This window comes from Acomys russatus, chromosome 19, assembly GCF_903995435.1.
Source record: "Acomys russatus chromosome 19, mAcoRus1.1, whole genome shotgun sequence".
Classification (NCBI taxonomy): Eukaryota; Metazoa; Chordata; class Mammalia; order Rodentia; family Muridae; genus Acomys; species Acomys russatus.
The window spans coordinates 14,016,199-14,035,068 of record NC_067155.1 but is presented as its reverse complement, the minus strand read 5'-3'; the positions used below and the strand labels follow the sequence as shown (position 1 = coordinate 14,035,068).

Genomic DNA, 18,870 nt, shown 5'->3' with positions numbered 1-18,870 from the left:
TCTCCAGGCAGCTGCAGGAACTGTTCCTGAACTGGGGGCGGCAGTTGGGAAGTGTCTGCTAGCTGTGCTCATGTGACTGGCTCAGCACCCTCTCCCTTCCCAGCAGGAGCCTGCAGGCTAGTGATCCCAGCAGGCCGGCCTCCCTCGGCTTCGGTGGGTGGCCCCCCTGCAAGCTGCAGGTTGAGATTCAGGACTCATGGTCATTTCACAGCCACCCTCCTTCCCTGTAGCTGTCAGCCTTGTAGTTACAAGGCGCTGTCTGGGCCGCCATCCCTTTGCTTTGCAAAGTACCACTGGGGCCTGTTCCTCAGAGAGAAGGGAGGGGCTAGGGAAGGGTGGTGCTGCAGAAGATGAGAGCAAGCCTCCCAAACCAGGTGGCGTGTGAAGGTGGTGGTGCTGGTGGTGACGGGGAGCAAGGAGGACACTCAGAGCTCTCATAGACTCCACCTTACCAAGTCTTGCCTGTCTTACTGACTTAGGTCACCTTCACAGTAGCAGGAAGAGGGGTATGGACTCAGCTGGGGTGCCAGTGGCCGTCAGGTCTCAGGGCTGGTGCTCCAGGAGGAAGCCCACACAGATGCCCCGCCCCATCCCCACCCCACCCCACTGAGGTGCCCCTGCTGATTCTTCCCTTTCTGGTCCCTTATTCACCTTCCCCAGTCGGCCCAGATGCACCACCTTCTCTGAGTCTCCAGACAGAGCCCTGGCCTCACTCCCTGGTCACCAGTTTGTTCGGGTCCATTTCCCCCACTAGGCCTGAAGCTGCAGGGGGGACACCATCCTGTTCCTCTGGCTCCTTGGAGGAGCCACAGGCCTGAGCGCTTGGGGAAACTGAAGGACTTGGGACAGAGTGTGTCTGTGGGCACCTTGGAGCACTTAGGATCAGAACAGGGCTGGGGGCAGGGTGATCAGCCCCCCACTCCCTCCGCTCTCCCATTTCTGTATGTTTATTTAGTGTTTTTCACACTGGGTATCACTATATCCCAGGCTGGCCTCAAACTTTGAGCAGGCTTCCTGCTGGGATCGTAAGTGTATGAGCACATTTGGTCCTTCATGTGTGTATTTGTCTGTATTTAAGGTAAGGCTTCATGTGTCCTGGGTGGCTCCAGACTTTAATAAGTAGCTTGAGGATGACCTTGAACGCCCAATCAATCCTCTGGTCCACACCTCAAGTGATGGGATTACACGCTTTTTTTTTTTCTTTCTTTTTTGGGTTTTCAAGATTTTTCTGTGTAGCCTTGGCTGTTCTGGACTCAGTTTGCACGCCATGCTGGCCTCGAACTCACAGAGATCTGCCTGCCTCTGCCTCCTGAGTGCTGGGATTACAGGCTTTATCACCATACTTGCTTGGCCCTTCTATTAGTTTTGAGACAGTCTAACTTTATAACCCAGCTGGCCTGGGACTCAAGATCCTCTTGCCTTAGCCTTCCAACTTTTGGGGTTCGGGGTGTGCCTCTGGAACTGGGGCTTGATATCTTTGTCCTGTCAGTGTTTTGGCCCCCCACCATCCTGAGTGCTCCCAGCCGTCATTCACCCCGGCCCTGGAGGTCTTGAAAAGCAGCCTGTTACCTTCCCTGCACTTCAGATCACACTTGCACCCCATACCAAAGCCCAGAGGTCTGGAGGCCCCGTTCCTGCCTTGCTCCCTGGCTGCTGCTGAGCTCCCCTCGCCCTGTACCACCAGCTTCCTTTTAAGGCTTGACTACGCAGGAGTGGCCCGCGGGCCTCTGGCTGGATTGATAGCCCTGTGTGCGCAGCTGGCTCTGGCCTCTGAGGGCTCCCATGGCAGCTCTGTGTAGATCTGCTGATGCTCTCCCCTGCCTGACACATGTCAGGAGGCCAGAGGACATTTTTTCTGGTACTACTGCTTTTCCAAAGTCCGTACCACAGGGCACCACGCGTGCCTTCAGCCAGAACTTGATAGGGCAGTGGGGGAAGGAAGTGGTGCATGGTGCTGGTCTCAGTGGCCCCAGGGACAGCAGCATGGGTCAAGAAAAGCTTGCCCCTGTCCCACAGAAGGTGCGCCCCCAGCCTCCCTCTGGTCCTACCTCTCTGCTGGAAATGCAGCTCAGAACTGAGGTGCCAGGACACAGGTCATCTGCTCTATATTGCTAGGGTGCTGGCCCACCGCAACAAGGTATGTTCAAGGCCCTTTACTACTGTGCGTGGTTCCAGCCCTTTCTCTGGGAGGAGGTTCTGCAAACTCAACCATTGTCTCATCTGTAGAATACAGGTGCAGCTCCCCCTGCCCTCCTGTAGGACACAGGTGCAGCTCCCCCGCCCTCCTGTAGGACACAGGTGCAGCTCCCCCTGCCCTCCTGTAGGACACAGGTGCAGCTCCCCCTGCCCTCCTGTAGGACACAGGTGCAGCTCCCCCTGCCCTCCTGTAGGACACAGGTGCAGCTCCCCCCGCCCTCCTGTAGGACACAGGTGCAGCTCCCCCTGCCCTCCTGTAGGACACAGCTGCAGCTCCCCCCGCCCTCCTGTAGGACACAGGTGCAGCTCCCCCTGCCCTCCTGTAGGACACAGCTGCAGCTCCCCCCGCCCTCCTGTAGGACACAGGTGCAGCTCCCCCCGCCCTCCTGTAGGACACAGGTGCAGCTCCCCCCGCCCTCCTGTAGGACACAGGTGCAGCTCCCCCCGCCCTCCTGTAGGACACAGCTGCAGCTCCCCCTGCCCTCCTGTAGGACACAGGTGCAGCTCCCCCCGCCCTCCTGTAGGACACAGCTGCAGCTCCCCCCGCCCTCCTGTAGGACACAGGTGCAGCTCCCCCCGCCCTCCTGTAGGACACAGGTGCAGCTCCCCCCGCCCTCCTGTAGGACACAGGTGCAGCTCCCCGCCCTCTGTAGGACACAGGTGCAGCTCCCCCCGCCCTCCTGTAGGACACAGGTGCAGCTCCCCCCGCCCTTCTGTAGGACACAGGTGCAGCTCCCCCTCCCTCCTGTAGGACACAGGTGCAGCTCCCCCTGCCCGCCTGTAGGATAGAAGCCTCTTCACCTTCAGCCCTGTCCTGTAACCCCCTCTCCCTGCACCTCCCCTTCACCTTAGTGAGTGAGCAGTACATTCCTCCTGGGCCTGACCACACCCTGTGGGGATCCATATGCTAATATCCTGCCCAAACAGGGCCAGAGCTGAGGTCAGAGCCTGTTCCTCCACTAAGGAGGTGAGTTTTCAACTCCCCAGGAGTGGACTTGGGGGCAAAAAGGCAGCCGTAGAACTGCTTGAGGAATGAATGGCTACAGAGCCTTCCATACCTGCCCTGTGGCCTTACGCTGGCAGCACACTTCTGATTGTGATTCTGCCCTGGGGCATGAAAGGCATCTCACTGTGTTATGTCCTGTTCTAGTAAGTCTTTTTTTGTTTTGTTTGTTTGTTTTTTGGTGTGTTCCCCCCCCCCCCCACAGACAGTTTCTCTGTGTGAAGCCCAGGCTGCCTCCCTGGTGCTGTATTAAGAGTCTCTTGTAGCCAGGCGCACACCTTTAATCCCACCACTGGGGAGGCAGGCGGATCTCTGTGAGTTCAAGGCCAGCCTGGTCTACAAAGCAAGTTCAGGACAGCCAGGGCTACACAGAGAAACCCTGTCTCAAAAACAAAAATCAAACAAACTCTGTTATAGGAACGTTGGCTTTCCTAAGTGGATCCTCTGCCTCCGCCTGCAGAGGGCTGAGATTGCAGGTGTGTGCCATGGCTCTTGTGCTCACTGTGGTTTTGATTTGCATTTTCTGATGGCTCATGGTTTTTGAACACTTGGTTATCTTTTGTGAAGAAATGGCCTTTGCCTCTTTGCCCAATTATAAACTATGTTGTCTTTTTGTCGGAGATATGGATACATGTGCTTATGTTCTGGGTGCCAGGCTTTTGTGAGGTGGGTGTTGTTCCTCCCAGAGATGCAGGTGTGACTGCTGGTCTATTGTAGGAAAGTTCAAAACCACCTTCTCATGTGCTCTTCCCGTTTTTATTTTTATTTGTTTATTCAAGACAAGGTTTCTCTGTGTAGCCTTGGCTGTCCTGGACTTGCTTTGTAGACCAGGCTGGCCTCGAACTCACAGCGTGAGCCACCAGGCCAACCTTGTCTTCTCATCTGTTAAAAAGTATGACCGAAAGCTCAAGCATAGTAGCCTCTGTCCGTGACGCCAACATCTGGGACCAGGGGGACAGAAGGAGCAAGCAAGGCTAGCCTGGGCTATATGAGATCGGCTCAAAACAAAACTCAGGACTCAGCCAGGCATGGTCGTGCACGCCTGTAATTCCAACACTCAGGAGGCTGAGGCAGAAGGATTGCTATGGTTTACAGAGCTTTACCCCGCTCTCAAAAGATAAAGCAAAAAAGCACACTTAAAAATCTATCATGGAAAAAATAAAATAAAATTCATCATGGACTGTGTGACCTGCTCACTTGTTTCTGACTTGCCGTTCCCGTTGGCTGCTGGCTGTCCTTCCGTCTTCGTGCCCCTCCTAGGTGGGTTTTGAGCCAGTTAGTAGATGACTTTACCAGGTGTCAGGTGGGAGCATTTGTTTCTGGACAGAGACCCTGAGGGCTGAGGCTGGTCATCAGGGCAGCAGAGTGATGCTGCCTTCGTGCTGCTGTCTTCACTGGCTCAGTGAATGCTACTTGAATTTTGGTGTCTTCTGGAAGGTGTGTGGTTTTGGCTTTTGGGGTCAGAGGCTCACTCTGTAGTCCAGGTTGGACTTAAGCTCTCTGCAATCCTCCTGCCTCAGCCCCTAACCAGTTGACACCAGCAGCCCTTGAGAAACTTGTTTAGGAACTAAAGGACACAAGTACTCACTAATTCATTACTGAATGACTTGAGGGACAGCATGAGTCACACACACATTACAAAGCCTGCAACAATATGAGCAGGGCTGGTGGCACAGGCCTGAGGTCCAGCTGCTCGGGAGGCAGGGACAAGAAGATCACAAGTCTAGCACCTCTCTGGCCTATAGAGTTGAGTTCCAGGCCAGCCTGAGTACCTCAGCCAGACCCTGTCTCTAAACCTAGTGTACAAATGGACTGGGGTGGATGTGGTGTGCATGCCTTTGACCCCAGCACTGGGGCAGAGGCTGGTGGATCTGAGTTACAGCCAGCCAGGGCTACATAGTGAGACCTGTTTTGAAAAACAAATGGACTGGGGATATAGCTTGGTGATGGGCACTTGCCTAGCAAACACAGGCCTCAGGCTTAGTCCCTGCCGCTTTGGGAAAGTTACAGGAAACAGGGAGTGACCCAGATTACTGAGGAGGACCATTTAGGGACTGGAAAGATGGCTCAGCAGTTAAGAGCACTGGCTGCTTTTCCAGCAGGACCTGGGTTTGATTCCAGCACTCACAGGATCAGCTCACAGCCGCCTGTAACTCCAGTTCTATATGTGGATCTGGCACATTCTTCTGACGTTTGTGGGGCACATAAACTCATACCATAAATTTTATTTTGTTGGTGCCTCTAAGATTAAAGGCATGCTCCACCATGGCCTGGCAAAACTTTTAAGTGTTTTAACATGAACTGGAGAGATGGTCCAATGGTTAAAAACACATTCTCCACTTCCAGAGGCCCTATGCTCAGTTTCCAGCACCACGCTAATGGGCTTCTAAGCAGTTTAACCACCACCTGCGGGGAGGAGGAGGCGCCTGAAGCCGCTGCCCTCTTAAGGCACCTGCAGTCATGTGGGATCCACGTACCAACAAAGAGGGACGCAGAATTTTTTTGTTGTTGTTTTGTTTTTCAAAACAGGGTTTCTCTGTGTAATACAGTCCTGGCTGTCCTGGATTTGATTTGTAAACCACCAGGCTGGTCTTGAATTCAGAGATTTGACCGCCTCTGCCTTCTGATTGCTGGGATTAAAAACATACACCACCACACAGGGCCACAGAATTAAAAAAAGAAAGTAAGTTTTATGCCAGGCTTGGTGACACAGGCCTTTAATTCTAGCACTTAGGAGGCAGAGGCAGGCAGATCACTGTGAGTTCGAGGCCAGCTTGATTTACAAAGCAAGTCCAGGGCTGGAGAGATGGCTCAGGGGTTAAGAGCACTGACTGCTCCTCCAGAGGTCCTGAGTTCAAGTCCCAGCAAGCACGATGGCTCACAACCATCAGTGATCTGATGCCCTCTTCTGGCCTGCAGGTATAATGCAGGCAGAGCACTGTATACATAATAAATAAATCTTTAAAAAACAAAAAACAAACAAAAAAACAAAAAAACAAAGCAAGTCCAGGACACCCAAGGCTAATACAGAGAAACCCTGTTGGGGGGGCGGAAAATGTCTTTAAAAAAAAAGAATTAGCAGTAGCCATTCATATGTTTGGTGGGTTGAAAGGGTCTTGGGAGGCACAGGCAGGCAGAGCTCTGAGTTCAAGGTCAGCCTGGTGTACAGAGTTCCAGGACAGATCATTCCAAGGGTACGCAGAGAAAGGATCTCTAAAGGGCCTCCATTTCTCCTTGCTTTTTTTTGGTGATGAGCTAATGGCATGGCTCCTGGGGTGCATTGGGTAGGCTCCTAGGCTGCTAAGGTAAACCCAAGGTCATGAAAACTGCAGCAGGGAGGGAGACATGGCCACTGTAAAGGGAGCCCTGAAATTGCAGGGTTGTAGCTGTGAAGGAGTAGAGTCATACACACAGGTTCCTTGCTGCTCTCACATGCTTATTGAAAATAGCACTATTGGCACACACCTGTAATCCCAGTACTCAGGAGGCAGAGGCAGGCAAATCTCTTGTGAGTCCAGGACAGCCAGGGCTACACACAGAAACTCTGTCTCGAAAAACAAAACAAAACAAAAACGCAGCACTGTGTAAAGAAAGATGAGTTCTGCACAGGCAGCGGTGACTTGTTTTCTTTGTAGCGTTTACAGTCCTGCTAGCACAGCGTGTGGGCGCTGTAGTATGTTATGGAGCGCACATTGTGGTCCGCAGGGAAAGGGCAGAGGGCAGCGTTGTGGAGGCCGCGCTTTCGTTCCACCTTTATACTAGTCCTGGGGATTGAACTCCAGTTGTCAGGCTCGGCTGGTGAGCGCCTTTACCCTTTGAGCTGGCCTGTGCCTCCTGTGTTGTGTGAAATTCTTGACTCTCAGCTGGAACGTGACCCCAGCACAAGGGGCTCCTTTGCCACCATTCTGTGCCTCCTCCGTCCCACCCGACTTTTCTTTAGCAGGACACCTGCCCTGTGCTGCCCTGAGCATCTGTGAGAGGCCCAGCCATTGCCCTCTGGCGTCCTGGCTCTCCCAGGCTGCACTGAGGCCCATCACTGACTGGGGGACGTCTGTAGACACTCCAGCATCGCCCCATAGCTGCTGTACGTGTCCTGGTGAGGTGTGGATTCGGGGAGGAGGTGTGGGTTCCACTTCTCACTGGAGTTGAATGTGGGTCAGAACGGAAGCCTCAAGCTCAGCCCTGTCCTAGAGCTGTGAGCGCTTTGCTGCCCATGCTGGCCTCTGGCAGAGGGAGCGGACAGTGTCTGGAGCCCAGGCGTGATGGGTCACTGTCCACTACACACTCCCTTACCCTGCTCAGAGCTGCTGCTTAGAGAAGTGTGCTGCACATCTTTTTAGATGGGTTTTATTGGGTTCCTTATGCCTCTACCTTCCTTCTTCACCCCAGTCTCTTCCACACCCCAACACCAGGTAGGAGAGAAAGGTTAGCGGGGAAAGGGCAGGGTTCTCCTTAGCTTCTTCCTGCTGGTTAGCGTCATCAGCGTCCTTGGGGCAAGTCCAATCTTCCTTTCTCGGCAAGCTGCCTCAACAGCAATGGGGGAGCAGCAGCCTCCTTCTTGGATTTATCCCCTCTCCAGGGTCCCCAGAATTAAACTGTGTGCAGCTGGCGAAGAGCTCCTCCCAAAGACCACATGAGGCAAACAGTCAGCTGCTGTGGACAGTCTGAATCAGCCCCCCCGCACCTGGGATTAAAACAAAAACGTGTTCACCTAACAGAACTGAGTGTTTGAAGACCAAAACTTCCATTGCAGAAGTGAGAGGCCCAGGCCACAGAGGCTCAAGGTCTGGCCCAGCTAGTGCTTTAAAGAGGGGGTGACAGTTGCTTTGCACCCCTGACAGAAGGGGACAGAGCCAGCGTCGTGCATAGAACTCTGTAGGAGCAGTCAGGGCTTCAGGAGCTGCCATGGGCCTGTAGATGAATGGTGCCAGGGACTGGAGGTCAGGGGTCAGAATGCATCCTCAGGAGAGGGCCACCTTTTTTTGAGACAGGGTCTTGCATTGGCCTGAAACTTGACAAGTAGGCTTGGTTGGACGCCAGTGAGCCCTACAGTCTGCGTGTCTGCCTCCCCAGCACTGGGATGGCAAAGCCACGCTACCATACCCAGCGTTTTAGGTTTCCATGCTTGTGTGGTGTGCGTGTGTGCGTGTGGAGCCCGAGGTTGACTCCCTGAGTCAGTCTCACCAACTCCAGCTAGTCCAGTGCCAGCCGGCCCCAGGGATCTCCGTCTCCTGAGTATGGGATTACAAGTAACCATCACACCTGCACAGCTCTTCATGCAAGTGCCAGGATCCGAATTCTGGTCCTAACACCTGTGAGCCAAGCCCTTTATCCCAGCCCGCCCCCAGCCTCTTTTACTGAGTCAGGGGTTGAGTTCAGGGCCTCACGCTTGTCTAGCAAGCGGTTTCTGCTGACTGAGTTGCCTCCCCAGCCCTCTGCAGGGACATAGGTGTGAGCTGTGCAGCTTAGGACTCAAGTATCATGTTCTAGGCATCCACAGGTGTAGACTGTGTAAGGTTGTTGCCCCATTGTACAGATGAGGAAAGGTTGGTGTTCTCTCTCTCTCTGAGTGTGTGTGTTTGTGTGTGTGCTTGCTTGCATATACGCTTGTGTACCATCCATATGCCTGGTGCCCAAGAAGACCAGAAGATGGCATTGAATCTGGAAGACTCAGGCAGGCCTGCCCTGCCCCTGTGGGCAATGGAGCCCTCCAGGGCCTGTGTACAGAGCTTTACCAGTACCGGTGTTGCTCGTGGACAAACCGAGAAATAGTTCCTCAGCCCCACCCAATGCCAGGTCTAAGAGGACAAGCCACACCTGCTCTGCCTGCAGCCTCTCCCTTACACTTGGACCCCAAGCCCCACCCGCTGCCTCCCTTGGGGTATTATTTTGTCCTGCCACACCCTCCCCTGGTGTTCACCACTTTGCCTAACCCCGGGTCTTCCCCTGAGCTTCATCAGCTACCCAGCCCTGGGTAAATATTGAAGAATAAACAGTAGGTGTGCAAGCCGTGTTTCCGAGTTGCAGCTGGGCTGGGACAGGTGCAGTGAGCCTCCCTGCTGGGAGCTGTGTTTGCTCTGCTCCTCCACCACCTGCTCACCAAGGTGTCTGGCCTCGGCCTGTGATAACGACTGCTGCTGTTTGCAAAGCACTACCCTTTGCTACCACTCTCCCTGAGTTGGCTCACTCACTGCTTCTAGAAGTCTCTCTGTGTGTCATTGGTTGGTTTCTGGATATGGAGACCTAAGCATGAGATACAAGGCAGGGCCTGCAACAGTTGGGGTCTCCTGGCCATCGGGGCTGTGAGGGAAATGAGAGTGGTCCGCACCTTGCTATTGGACTCCACCTCGCTCCTCTGTCTCTGCTGTTGTCTTAGGCCATACACACCTGCCTGTCATGAGTAGAGGAAGCCAGCTGCCCGCCTTCTCTGCCAGGCTGACCTCCCAGCTCAGTGTCCTCAGGTGCACACATCCCTTCTGGGAGCCCCTTCCTGCGGGCCATTGAGAAGAGCCTGTGTGCTTTAGCAGAAAGCTTTAAGTCAGCGGCATCCCACGGTGACCTTTGTCATTGATCCACTAGATTCAAGGTCTGTGCCAAGTCTTGTGCTAAAGGTACAAGAGTGGCCACAACAATCCTGTCCCCATCTCAGTGTCTCAGAAAGGGAGGTGTGACCGGCAGGGATGTGGGGGAGGAGCAGCCGCCGCCCCACAGTCTGAGCGGAAGGTTGGAGGGAGCCAGTGTGTGCTGGGCTAGGTCACTCCACACTGTTTAATCCACCGGTGAGCAGCATGGTGTGACTGTAAGCTCCTCCTCTCTGGTAGGAGCCACAGCTGACTTTGGGGTGTGCCCTCTCAGCATTGTTGGTAGACATTCATGTGCACCCCTGAGGGGGCCTTGAGGTGTCCAGGCAGGGAAGCAAACTGCAAAGAGGTGAGAGTGACAGCTCCATTCAAGTGGACTTTGTCAGCCTGGGTCAGACTTGGGGAGTCTGAAGCCAGGAGGTTCATTGTCAGCATATTTAAAACACACTACAAAGCAGGGCGTGGTGCCGCACGCCTTTGATCCCGGCACTCTCAGAGGCAGGCAGCCTTGTAGGCAAAACAAGTCTAGGACAGCCAGGGCTACACAGAGAAACCTTTTCTCAGAGAACAAAAACAAAACAAAATAAGCCACTCCCCTGCCCCCAATTTGAGGGAAAGTTTCCAGGCAATGGTGTGATGACTACACAGAAGGACCTGTGACCGTGAGGCTGTGTCTGTAGAGGAAATCCGGTTGAGATCTGCCTCTATAGCAAGAGGTGGGTGAGGTCTGCCTTCACAGCTGCCAGAGGTCACCAGGTCATTAACAAAACCCTCACCCAGCCTTTTGCATGGTGAATAGTCCTGGGTCCCTAGTGCTCTGTGGTGCAAGGACTGTTGTGCCCCAACACAGCATGATGACCACTCAGAAAAAGCAAGATTTATTTTAACTTCGGTGTCTGTGTCTGAGGGTTTGCTACATGCAGTGGGGTGCTTAAGGAGGCCAGATGGGGGCATTGCATCCCCGGAGCTGGAGTTATACGCAGCTGTGGCCTGAGAACTGAATCCCCGGCCTCTGAAAGAGCAGCAAATGCTCTTAGCCACTGAGCCGTCTCTCTAACTCCTAAATTATTTTAAATAACTCTAAAAACTAAACCAGGGCGCACAAGATGGTTCAGAGGGAGTTATTTGCTGCCAAGCCTGTTGGCTTGAGTTTGGTTCTCCAGACCTACACGGTGAAAGGAAGAGAAACAGCGCTTACAGTTGACCTCTAACCTCTGCATGCCTGCACACACAGGAAATAAATGTAAACAAAAATACTAACATTTGTATACTAGCGGGATAAGTATGCTGTTTAGCACAGTACATCACAGCCATTTCACGCCATCCCTGCTGCCAGGGGACAGTTGGGAAATGTTAGCCTATTACCACACTGCAGTGCCCTGTTTCTGTAGGAGCAGGAGGCCCGTGTGCTCAGTAAAAGCACTGCAGCGCACACATAAACGCCGCCATGAGCTGAGGCGTTTCAGGCAGAGACCGTGCCATGCACATGATGTGGCAGCCTGCGGAGCCGGGTGCGCATGTGTGCTCAGGGCTGGGGCTGCGTAAAGCCACCGGAGACCGCTCAGGCACGCGCTGCTGCACACTCGTGCCTTACAAGTGTGGTTAATGCGTGTTCAGAAGCTTTTAACTGTTTCTCATGACCACACTCACACACTCAGCTCTGCCCTAGGACCCAAGTGAGCCACAGTCAGACCTTTACAGGCTGGAGATGTGTGTCCAGGCGGTAAAACCCCCAAAGGGAGGTGCTGTGGGAGCTGAGGCCTGAGTGCCAGGTCTGCTGAGGACGCAGCACAGAGGGCAGGAAGGAGGCCGGGTGCACAGGTAGAGGACGTGAAGCTCCTCCCCAGCTGGGGCCACACCTCATTTTGGGGTGTTAGTCCATGTGCAGGGGACTTGTCACCACGACTGGCCATGTGTGGAGACAGAGGATTAGGAGTTCAAGGCCAGCAGCAGGTTCTTGGCTACCTGGTTAAAGAAAACACTGGACAGTCAGTATTGAAGAGACTCGTTAGAAGGCTGGGGTGGGGCTAGCCTTCCCACTCAGGATGCTGTCCCATCCTGGTCACAGCAGCCCTCCACACTGCTCCACTCCCCGTGTCCTCAGGGTTCCAGGAATGGACCTTACCAGGTCCCTATAAACTCAGCCCCAGCGTGTGAGAGAAGGAAGCTCTCTTCCACCGGGAGCCGCTGACAGCCAGCCTGGCATCCCTGGCCTCACAGGAAAGGCAAACCCAGTCTCAGCAAGGCTGTTTGAGGCCTGGACCCAGCTGAGCGGGACGCTGTCCTGTTGAGGGCTGCAGCTCAGAGAGCAGCTTCCTCTTGTTCTTCTGTCCTTCTGCCCTGAGGGGTGTGGAGCCAGGCTTGCTGAGGAACCTTGGCCTCACTGAGCGAGGTGCCCACCGCACCCCACACTCTTCCCTGCCCCAGAGCACGTACCCCATGTTCTCACTTCAGATGCTCTGCCCAGAGCTCGGCCTCTTGAGAGCAGCAGCTCCACGCTGGGCACACAAGTTTGCCCTTTCTGTTCACAATTTTTTGATGTGAAGTTGTTAATCTCACCAGCTGAGAATTAGACCACCACTACAATTTTTTTAACCAAATTTGAAGCAAACTTTATTTTATACTGGCCAGGATGATGGGCACTGACTAGGTTTATACCTGGGAGTCCCAGAAAATGGCACCAAATTACATTAATCAGATGCTTATACAGGCAAAGCCCTCAGGCTCTGTAGTTCCTGTGTTCGTGCAGTGGGGGCGCACATCCTGATGTGCTTCTGCCCATGTGTGAACACGCACATCTTGTGCAATTGGGACAACCAAGCCTTTTTACAGGAGCAACAACACATGGCTTGTTATCTTAAATGAACAACAATCCCAGGATTCCTGGAGGCTGTCTGTCTTTAGGCAAGTGGGGCTCACAGGCTAGAAGTGGTTTTTGTTTTAGATCTAGGCCTCTTAAGCACAGTAATTTAAATTTAAAACACAACTTTAGTCATCACGGCGTCCCTCCCTCTGTACCTTAGGCTGGCCGTGGTTTCAGGCTGTCCTGCACCAGCCTCCCAGGTGTGAGCCAGTCTGAGTAAATGTCTAAGCCCCGCACAAGCCTCTGCGCTGAGACGCTAGGCAGGCACGCGGGGGCTCACTCGCCTGTGGTCTCTGACATGGGAGGCTGAGGTCGATCGCCCAGGTATTTCAGGACGATAGCTAGGGCTGTATGAATGAAAATGGAGACATGCTGCTCCCACGTGTGGGTGAGGAGAAGGTTTATTGTAGGTATGAGGGAGAGAATGGCAAGGGCACCTAGAAGAGTTCAGACTGGACATGGCCAGGGGACTAGACCAGGGCATGGGGAGGAAGAGGAGAGAGGAGACCGGGAGCCAAGGGAGTGCATAGCCAAAATGTCTGGGCTATACAGGAATCTGAAGGTGGAGGAAGGGAGGGGCCAGGGTAGGGGTGGGGTGAGGGAGAGCCCCAGGCACTGAGTGAGGCTTGTCCCAGCTTTCTTTGGGACCTGACACTGAGTAAAAAGTAAAGAGAAACTAGGCAAAGTCTTTCCCCTGCCGCCCTTCAGCTGGTCCAGCCCGGTCTCCTAAAGCAGCGCCTGCGTGTCCTTCCAGAGCTCAGCAAACTACAGCTGGATCCATTTGCTGGAGTTTGTAAACAAAGTTTTTATTTGAGCATAAAACTCTTTTGCCGCATGTTTCTCCTCTGAAGCAGGAGTGAGAGCCTCACTTGAGGAAAGTGTTTGAGGAGTTGAGCCAAGTTAGCAGAGGAAGCTCTCGAGACAGCCTGGCCGGGGTGTGCTCATGCACACTGTTGACCTGCAGCAGCCACCGTTGTCACGCAAGCAGCAGTGTCCTGTAGGGCCTGCCTTGGTGCAGCTGAGCCTGAAGACCTGGGCTTTCCATCTCTCTCCTGGATCCCACCAGGGGCCACTGCTCGGGAGGAGGGCCTCTTGGAGCTGGTGGCCTCTGTGGTGTGCCTGGGGGTGGGGGGTCTACCATGGCAGCTCCCCAGCCATGCCTCAGGCCACTCACACTGGTAGCCACCAAAATCTAGGGTCACATGAGGTGACGCCCATCACTTCAGAGCAAACCCCCCCAGATGCTTCTGATTGCCAACCCCAACAGCCTGCCGTGGGGGACAGAGTTGGGTCTCCTCTCCTGAGCACAGCTGCTCTGCCCTGCTCCCCGTCAGTGCCGCCTCTCCACCAAGGCCTTCCATGTTGCCTCCCTCTGCGGTGGTCTGTCCCACTCACCCCTGCCACACACATTTCCTAGGACCGGTCCAGCTGCTGTGTTGTCCTCTGTGTCCCCACAGGGCCGGGGGTTGGTGCCTGCTGAATGAAGGAGCAGCCAGCCCTGAGCCCAAGGGCAGGCGCCTGCGGGACCTGCTGCTCTCCTGTGCCAGCTGGCCTTTTCCTCTTTGTTCCATAATAGCGACAGTGTCTGCGTTGCCAAGTGGGGGGGCTCTCAGGGTGGCACCCATAGATCACCTAGGGGCTCATTAAACCCCAGCCAGGCCCTAGCTGGGACCTCCCAGGTGAGACTGCACTCTCTGAGCCTGGCCCTCCAGGTCCCCTTGTCCATGGTGGGCAGCAGGGACCAGGGAGGACAGCGTGAAGTTAGGGTGCGGTTAGTGACCAGCGCTGGGCCAGGGCTGTGCGCACCCCGACAGCATTCCCTACCAGCTACCAGCTGCTGGAGATGACTCAGCGCTGCTGCCCCCTGCTGCCAGGCCAGCCCTGCATTCCGTCCACACCTTTGCACCTGCATGCACACGTGAGGCCGGTCTCCTGGCCACCTGTCACCTGATGCTTGGCATCAGATTTCTCACTGTCTCTTTGTGAGAGCCACCACAGCCTGTCCCTGGGGAGAGGCAGGCCCCACTGCTGAGGCCCTGCTCCCCAGCCATGCCACAGTGTCCTCTTAAGGAACGCAGGTGTTCCTAGTGGCCCTTCCCTGGGTGAATGGGCTTGTGCTCCCACCCACCCACCTCCATCCCTGTATAAGACGGAAGTGTGTCTATACCGTGGATCTGTCAGAGAACTGGCTGGCTGAAGCTGCCTGTGGAAAGTCCTTAGCCATGCATGGACTCCTCATGTGTGGGGACCAAGCACAAGAGTCGCGAGTTCAGGGCCAGGGATTTCTAAGGAGCTCCTGTCTTAAAAGGAGGGGGAAAACACACATGAGTGAGTTCTGAAGACTGAGAAGTCACTGCCACTGTCTCTCTCCAGCTGTGTCCCTGCTGACAGAAAGCCAGCTTCTTCTTTGGTTACCTCGTGTCACTTGATCCCTGAGTCTGGGTGACTCTTTCAGAGAGATCTCTGGGGCCATTTGTCCAGTCTTGGCAGGACAGTGATCAGAATGTGGCTTTCAGTCTAAGTTGTCGCTTCGATGGGTCCACTCCTGCGCAGGCCTCTTTGGGACACAGACACACCTCCTCCCTTTCCTCCCCGAGAGCCTGCCGTCCATGAGACGCAGAAGGTTGAGCTTGAGTTGCATGGACCCGTCTGAGCTGTGCCCCACAGAGCCGCCTCACCACGAGCCTGCTTCACTGTGCCTCCTTCAACTGGCTGTCCAAGCCGCTGTGTCGCTCCTACTCTCTCGTGCAGAATGTCTCATCACAGCAAGGACTCTGCCGACTTATATCCATAGTCGCCTTTCCCTCAATATTTGTTGGTTTGGTTTGGTTTTTGAGACAGTTTCGCTGCGGAGCCCTCTCTATCCTGACACTCACTCTAGACCACACTGGCCTTGAACTCAGAGAGCCACCTGCCTCTCCCTCCCTAGTTCCGGGTTAGAGGTGTGCAACACACCCACATGGATTCATTTATTCTATGTGTATGTGTCTGAGTGCATATATGAACACCATATTTGTGTACGTACCCTTGGGGGCCAGAATAGGAAGTCAGATCCTCTGGAGCTGGAGTTGCAGACTGTTATGGCTACCTGTGGTGACCAAGCCAGGTCCCCTGCAAGAACAGCAAGTTCTCTTGACTACTAAGCTCGCTCTCTGCCTCTGCCCCACTCTTCCTCATCTTTAAATAAATGCAGGTACACGATGATTGGCCGCTCACCAGTTTCTCCTTTAACCGCACTGATGATGTTCTAGGTCTGGTCACACCTGATTCCAGGTGGAGTGGACTCTTAATCTCAGGGTCATGGGTTCGAGACCCAGTGGGTGCCAAATGTAACTGTAGGTTTTTCTGTGCCCACTCTTGCTCTGAATGATGACCTGGAGACCTTTATGTGCATTGTAAGCTTCAGGCATATAGCTGGGCAAATCAGCTTGTTCCAACCCGGCAACTCTGGTTAGTTCCCACTGCGTGGCCCATTACCTGCGACCTTCGTCTCACTCTGGCACCTGCTTCTTCATCCATGTCTGATGGCAGCTCTCTGTCTCTGATCCCTACCTGAGACCCTCTCCCTGGGCCTGGGTGTCCCGCCTTCCTCTCCTGCCTGTCAGAAGGTGATGGAGAACAATATGGAAGCCTGTGATCAGATCTCCTTAGGCATGGAAATCCACATTTGAATAGACAAGTGCACAGATACATCACAGGAGCCAGCTTTGGTCGGCCAGGGGTTCATCTGTGAGTGGGACAGCAGGGCCCATTCTGTTAGGACTCCCAGGGAAGGTCTGGGCGTGGCCCTGTCAACCAGGGGGCATGGCTACTCACGAGCTGTGTTTCAGGAGTGTAGAAGGATGCAAACCCTGGCTGTGCTGTATACCAGCTGTGCATTCTACCTCAAGATTCTTGATCTCTCCAAGCTGTCTTTCATGGGGTCGAAGTAAACATTCATTCTTCCATCAAGTTAAAACGAGCAGGATACAGCCGCATGTACGTGTGATTCTCGCATTTCAGAGGCAGAGGGCACGATGGGCAGCCATTTCAAGCCAGGCTGGAGTTAGGGGGGATACCGGGGGAGTCCTAAGGAGACTGTCTCAAAGATAGTAACCTTTTAAAGGCAGGCATGGTGTCACATGCCTTTAATTCCAGCACTGGGGAGGCAGAGGCAGGTGGATCTCTGTGAGTTCAAGGCCAGCCTGGTCTATAGCGCGAGTTCCAGGTCAGCCAAGGCTACACAGAGAAACCCTGCCTTGAAAACCCAACCAAATCAAAAAAATGTATATTGTATATTTCCGTTGTTTTGGGGGATCGCACCTGTACCACAGCACGTATGTGGAGGGAGACGACAGTAGGGAGAGCTGGCCCCAGTGTCCATGTGAGTCCAGGGATCCAACTCAAGTCTTTGGGCTTGATGCCAAACTAATCAGTACGTGAGTTAATTTGAGAAAGGGGGTTTTCCTGAGGGAGTGCCTAGATCAAGTGGGGCTGTGGGCACGGGTGGGGGTGTTCTTGGCTGTTGCTTGAGGTAGGACAGAAGGTGCACTCTGAGTGTGGACAGCACGGTTTCATGGACTGAGCCCTGGACTGTGTAGGGGAGAGAGAGCTAGCTGGCAGCACAGGGCACACTCGCCGTTCCCGGCCCCTGGCTGCAGTGTGAGGTGTGGTGTGATGGCTGCCTCAATCGCCCGCCTGTGTGACTGTGCTGCAGTGAGGGCCAAGTCAGCTGCGGCTCCCAGGTAGTGGGGAGGGGCCTTGTAAGTCTGGAGCTGCGTATGTTTCCTTGTCTGCCTGAGGGCCCCAGCTACTTGTAGAGGACTGTGTAGTGCCCGTGACCTGGAGCTCTGTCATGCTGCGGGAGGGAGGGAGGGAGGGCCTTGCAAGGCAGCAAGCCGTGGCTGTGGAGTCTGAGCCTGCTCCTTTGCCCACAGCCCAGAACGTGACCGTGGATGAGGTGATCACTGCCTACAGGCAGGCCTGCCAGAAGCTGAACTGCCGGCAGATCCCCAAGCTCCTCAGGCAGCTGCAGGTATGGGGGATGGGGATGCGCACCGAGAGTGGTTGTGCAATGCAAGTGCGTGTGTGCGTGCATGGGAGTGTGTGCAAGGAGCACAGCCCTGGGCCTGCCCATCCTGCCCCAAAGCCAGGACATGTGTAAGGACAGCTGCAGAGATCCTGCATTGAGCTGTGACATAAACTGATAACTAGCAAGTCTGTTAGCCCCAAAGAATTTCTATGCTCAGAAAAAAGCCATCTTGTCAATTCCTGTAAGTCTGAACTCCAAAATTCATTCCTACAGTGTGAGTTATGCGCCTGGGCCCCGAGGCCCAACTCAACCAGAACAAAGCAGAAAAACCCAAGTCTGCACTTGAGAAGTGCTGTGCACCCCCTGCTGCTCAGGAACACACACCAGCACTGTGAGTGCGGAGGCAGGAGGATGGAGTTCAGGGTCATTATCAGCTGCATAATTGGTCTGAGGCCAGCCTGAGCCCTATGAGACCCTGTTGCCAAAACCAAAAACTTGGCAAGAGCTGGCAAGGTGGCTCAGCGGGAAAGGTGCTTGTTGTCCAGCCTGACTGCCTGAGTGTCAACAGCGGAACCCACATGCTCCTTAGCAGGAGAGGACAGGGTTTCTCTGTGTAGCCCTGGCTGACCTGGACCAGGCTGGCCTCAAACTCAGAGAGGTCCACTTGCCTCTGCCTCCTTGAGTGCGCACAGCTGAGGACTAAATGTTTTACATGTGCTCTGATGCGTGTGGCGCACACACATTCAGACACTTGAAATAAAGGTTTAAATACAGACATGCAAGCCGGGTGTGGTGGTGCATGCCTTTAATCCCAGCACTCAGGAGGCAAAGGCAGAGGAGGCGGATCACTGGGAGTTCAAGACCAGCCTGGTCTACAAAGTAAGTCTAGGACAGCCAAGGCTACACAGAGAAACCCTGTCTTGAAAAATAAACAAATAGCAGCCGGGCGTGGTGGCGCACACCTTTAATCCCAGCACTCGGGAGGCAGAGGCAGGCGAATCGCTGTGAGTTCGAGGCCAGCCTGGTCTACAAAGTGAGTCCAGGATGGCCAAGGCTACACAGAGAGACCCTGTCTCGAAAAACCAAAAAAAAAAGAAAAGAAAAGAAAAATAAACAAATAAATAGACAGACATGCAAAGCAAAATTGACTTTCATTTCTCTCCTTTCCCTCACATCCCAGGAGGCCCCTGTGGAAACATTCATAGAAGGGGGGGCT

The 18,870-nt window shown here is 54.3% G+C and overlaps 1 protein-coding gene across 1 annotated transcript in view; it reads left to right on the top strand.

Annotated features, from left to right (window-relative positions):
* The window catches only part of Ppp1r37 (protein phosphatase 1 regulatory subunit 37), a 31,938-nt gene that overhangs the window by 7,553 nt on the left and 5,515 nt on the right, over nucleotides 1–18,870 (top strand). Inside the window, exon 2 of the mRNA XM_051162534.1 lies at nucleotides 17,560–17,657. Coding sequence (XP_051018491.1) covers nucleotides 17,560–17,657 — 98 coding nt within the window. The remainder of the gene's footprint in view (nucleotides 1–17,559; nucleotides 17,658–18,870) is intronic.